Raw genomic sequence first — 4245 nt, 5'->3', positions numbered from 1 at the left:
GTGAGTGTGAGTGAGTGTGTGTGTGTGTGTGTGTGAGCGAGTGAGTGTGTGTGAGTGAGTGAGTGAGTGCGAGAGAGAGTGTGTGTGTGTGTGTGTGTGTGTGTGTGTGTGTGTGTGTGTGTTTGTGTGTGTGTGTGTGTGGGCTGTTAATCTACATGGATTTTACTTGGAAGTTGAAAGGGAGAAGGCGGGAAAATCCCTGCATACTTATGCAAATCAGTGCAATGAGATCATAATGGGAGCGACAGGATGTGGGCGGAGCTTCATGATCACATGCTGTGCACAGAAACCAGCCTCACACACAGAAACACTGCAGAAACTAGTTTTTCTGCTGCTGTTGTTATTGTTCAGAATGGTTTACAGTCTGGTTAGTCATGTGACTGCAACATTGTATCTTGTTAAATTAATCATTTAATTTACTGGACATGAATTACTCAGACGAACCACCCGAACACGCCAAACAATCCTGAAACATTTTTGCAATTCATAATTAATATTAAATGCATTTTCATTTTTATGTTTTATTTGTATAATAATTATACATAATTTTAATATTTATAATTGTATATGATTTTCTAAATTATATAACTTAATTAAAAAAATTATATATAATACATGTATTTATTTATTATCTTTGCAGTAATTTTACAAAAACACACAAAGGTTAATTATAATTTTTATGCATTTATATTTATTTATTTATCGTTTGTATGTTTGGTGCATTAAAACAATTCTCTAAAATTCTGAGTAATAGTTCTGTGATGTTTCTACTGTATTCTCGGGTTTCATTTGGCATCAATATGTCATACACACACTGACCATCTTCCAGAGAACTGTAAGAATGTGGCGTTTCAAACGAACAAGACTCGACAGGCGTTTGAGAAGTGGCAGCGGGCACAGTAAACACACACAAGCTCTTATCTGACAGTAGAAAATTAGCATTTAGTGCAGCTTGCGGCAATGCTGTGAATGAAGCATGCACTTTAAAGCATTTAAGCGACAGCATCATGCACTGAATGCAACTGTGAGAGATAGTTAAGCAGCCAATGACTTCAATGGCATTTCCTGCTCGTATTATTAAAAAAACATTCTTGACCTGAATGTTTTTTGCCTGTAATTTCAGCCATGACAAAAGCGCTTTTAGGAGCGTACAGGGAATGTTAGTCATGAGTCACGGTCAAACTGACAAAAGCACCTGATGTTTACCGTGCGCATAGTTACATAGTATTGTTCAAAACTGAAAGTGTAACAGCGCACACCTGAAACACACTTGAATTAGGTTATGCGATACACAAATTAATTCTTTATTTTTTATTTTTTGGAAGATCTCATAATAACACACTAAACATGATGACGCTATAAGGATTCAGGAGTGAAACTTCTCTATTTCGTAACTGGTGATCTGAGATGGTTTGTTGGATTCTAGTGTAAAATAAGTCCGGTTCAAGACCATCAGATTAACCGTCTCGGATGGCCATAATTCCAGGGTAGATTAAGAGTTTTCAGACTGTTTTCTGCAGCTCTCACAGGTATTAAATGTATATAATTCAAAGACTGTTTACTGCTTTGAATTCAGACGATGGTTCTCAGTTTCTGTCTTGTTCAATTATTTGCATGTGGATCCAAAATTCAAATGCAACGTGTGTATTTGAATGCCGGACCTCTAAAAAACAGTTGCTTTGTGCTCTAAAATGCAAAACTAAACATGCTATGAAAAATGCGATCAAGTTCAAGCAAAGGTCAAACTGCATCAAATGCATCGCTTGGAAATTCTAGGCCTGAAACAAAACAACGGCACAAAAACGGGCATTTAATGAATCGTGTGTTTTCATTTTACAATTTAAAATGAACCTTGTTGTATTTGCAATCACATTTAAATGTGTAAAAATAATGTTATTTATTATGTGAACTTAAGAAGAACTGCCTTAAAAAATCACCAAAACACCAGCAAGACTTCAAACATGACGAAGAAACGTGTTGGAATTCAAGTAAAAATCAGCTGAATCATTCTATAGTGGACTTGCATTGAAATCTGAGATGCATAAAAATAGCATTCGCCCCGCGTTCTGCTGCATACTTGTTTTGAACTTCACACGTAAGTCACGTTACAACACATCTGTGATCTCTGATAAGAAGACTTGAGCAAATTAAGCAGCTATAAAGTAAATGTTGAAATAAGGCTGAGTGGAACGTAGCTCAGGAGGGTGAGGCACAAATGCAAGATAAACGACTTTTAATCAGAAATTTTATTTTAGAAAAGGCTTATACAAAAAAAACAGCAAATAAATGCCATACATAATAGTTATAACATCTGAGAGGCAAACCTCATACACATTATCCAGTGACTTGACAAATCACAGAGAAATTGATATATCTGATTTGTACTTGATTGACAAGTATTACAAAGAATATATAGTTTATACATACATTTAAATACAGTAGAACAAATATCAATCAGCACAGCAGATATGAACGTTACAGACGACGTGCTCTTCTGTTAGTCTGCTCTGACAAATAGTTTGATAAATACCTACACAAGAAACTTCAATTCCCAAAACCAGAGAGCCTTTAAAAAGCTTTACATTCACTAACAGTTCAACCATTGTGTAGAACAAGTGTTTACATAGAGTCTTTAAGTGATGTAGCAATGCTATCTGATCCAGGCCACGCCCGCGTGCCACTTGAACCAGACATGCACAACTTTTACCGGTTCATAAAACCTACTTTAGCCAAAACTCTGGCTTACAGTTTCTGTGAAACCTTTTCCCTCTGGGAAGAGCGTGTTTCTAAAGAGAGGATCTTCAGAGCAGCCTAAAGTTCCTCATTTGCAGGAGTACAAAGTCTCTAGGTTTGACTGACAGATCCACTTCAATATCCAGTCTCCTCCATTCTCCAACCGGTGGAGTTCTTCCCGAACTTGTAGACGAGTCTCCGTCCATCCACTCTCTCCAGAATCTCTCGTTTGTAGTAATACCTGTAGGAAAAGCAAGCATTCGGATTATTCTGCTGTCCTAGCATCGACCGAAACAACCCCCCCCCCCCCCCCCCAAACCCCTCGACCCCAGCAAATGACTCGCGATGCATGCTCCAAAGTTCTAATCTGATCTAAATCAAATGGTTCGCGATCCGCACTCCGAAGTCCCAATAATGATTAGTGAGCCATCATTTCCGATCAGAACATTCAATTCGCGAAATGATTCCGAAGTTGCGATCTAAATCAAATGATTCGCGTTATGCACTTTGGAAGTCCAGATCTAAATCAAATCATTTGCGATACGCGGTTTCTGAATAAAATGATTCGCGATTTAGGTCATGAAAAAGGTCAATATTTTTTGTCACTCATTTCAGAAAGTGAAACCCATATATTATATAGATTCATTACACATAGAGTGAAATATTTCAAGCCTTTATTTCTTGAAATTTTGATGATTATGGCTTACAGATAATGAAAACCCAAAATTCAGTGTCTCCGAAAATTAGAATATTGTGAAAAAGTTCAATATTGGAAAGTCATGGTGTCACACCCTAATCAACTAATTACCTCAAAACACCTGCAAAGGTTTCCTGAGCCTTTAAATGGTCTCTCAGTCTGGGTCAGTAGGCTACACAATCATGGGGAAGACTGCTGACTTGACAGATGTCCAGAAGACCCATCCACAAGGAGGGTTAGCCACAAAAGTTAATTGCTAAAGAAGCTGGTTGGTCACAGAGTGCTGTATCCAAGCATATTCATAGAAAGTTGAGTGGAAGGAAAAGTGTGGTAGGAAAAGGTGCACCAGCAAGAATTTAGGGGAGCTTCACAAGGAGTGGACTGAGGCTGGCGTCAGTGCATCAAGAGCCACTACGCACAGATGAATCCTAGACATGGGCTATAAATGTCACATTCCTCGTGTCAAGCCACTCCTGAACCAGAGACAACGTCAACGTACCTGGGCTGTGGAGAAAAAGAACTGGACTGTTGCTCAGTGGTCCAAAGTCCTCTTTTCAGATGAAAGTAAATTTTGCATTTCATTTGGAAATCAAGGTCCGGAGTCTGGAGGAAGAGTGGAGACACACAGAAACCATGTTGCTTGAAGTCCGGTGTGAAGTTTCCACAGTCAGTGATGATTTGGGCTGCCGTGACGTCTGCTGGTGTTGGTCTATTGTGTTTGCTCAAGTCCAAAGTCAATGCAGCCATCTACCAGGAGATTTTTGGAGCACTTTATGCTTTCATCTGCTGACAAGCTTTATGGAGATGCTGATTTC

The 4245-nt window shown here is 38.6% G+C and overlaps 1 protein-coding gene across 1 annotated transcript in view; it reads right to left on the bottom strand.

Annotated features, from left to right (window-relative positions):
* Positions 1–2265: 2265 nt before the first annotated feature.
* The window catches only part of LOC107569764 (ETS-related transcription factor Elf-3-like), a 4974-nt gene continuing 2994 nt past the window's right edge, over positions 2266–4245 (bottom strand). The window contains exon 9 of the mRNA XM_016255921.1: positions 2266–2974. Coding sequence (XP_016111407.1) covers positions 2869–2974 — 106 coding nt within the window. The 3' untranslated portion in view covers positions 2266–2868. The remainder of the gene's footprint in view (positions 2975–4245) is intronic.

This window comes from Sinocyclocheilus grahami, unplaced genomic scaffold (genome assembly GCF_001515645.1).
Source record: "Sinocyclocheilus grahami isolate Dianchi unplaced genomic scaffold, SAMN03320097.WGS_v1.1 scaffold1378.1, whole genome shotgun sequence".
Classification (NCBI taxonomy): Eukaryota; Metazoa; Chordata; class Actinopteri; order Cypriniformes; family Cyprinidae; genus Sinocyclocheilus; species Sinocyclocheilus grahami.
Note: the sequence above shows the minus strand (reverse complement) of the source record. Positions and strands in the feature narration are given on the sequence as shown.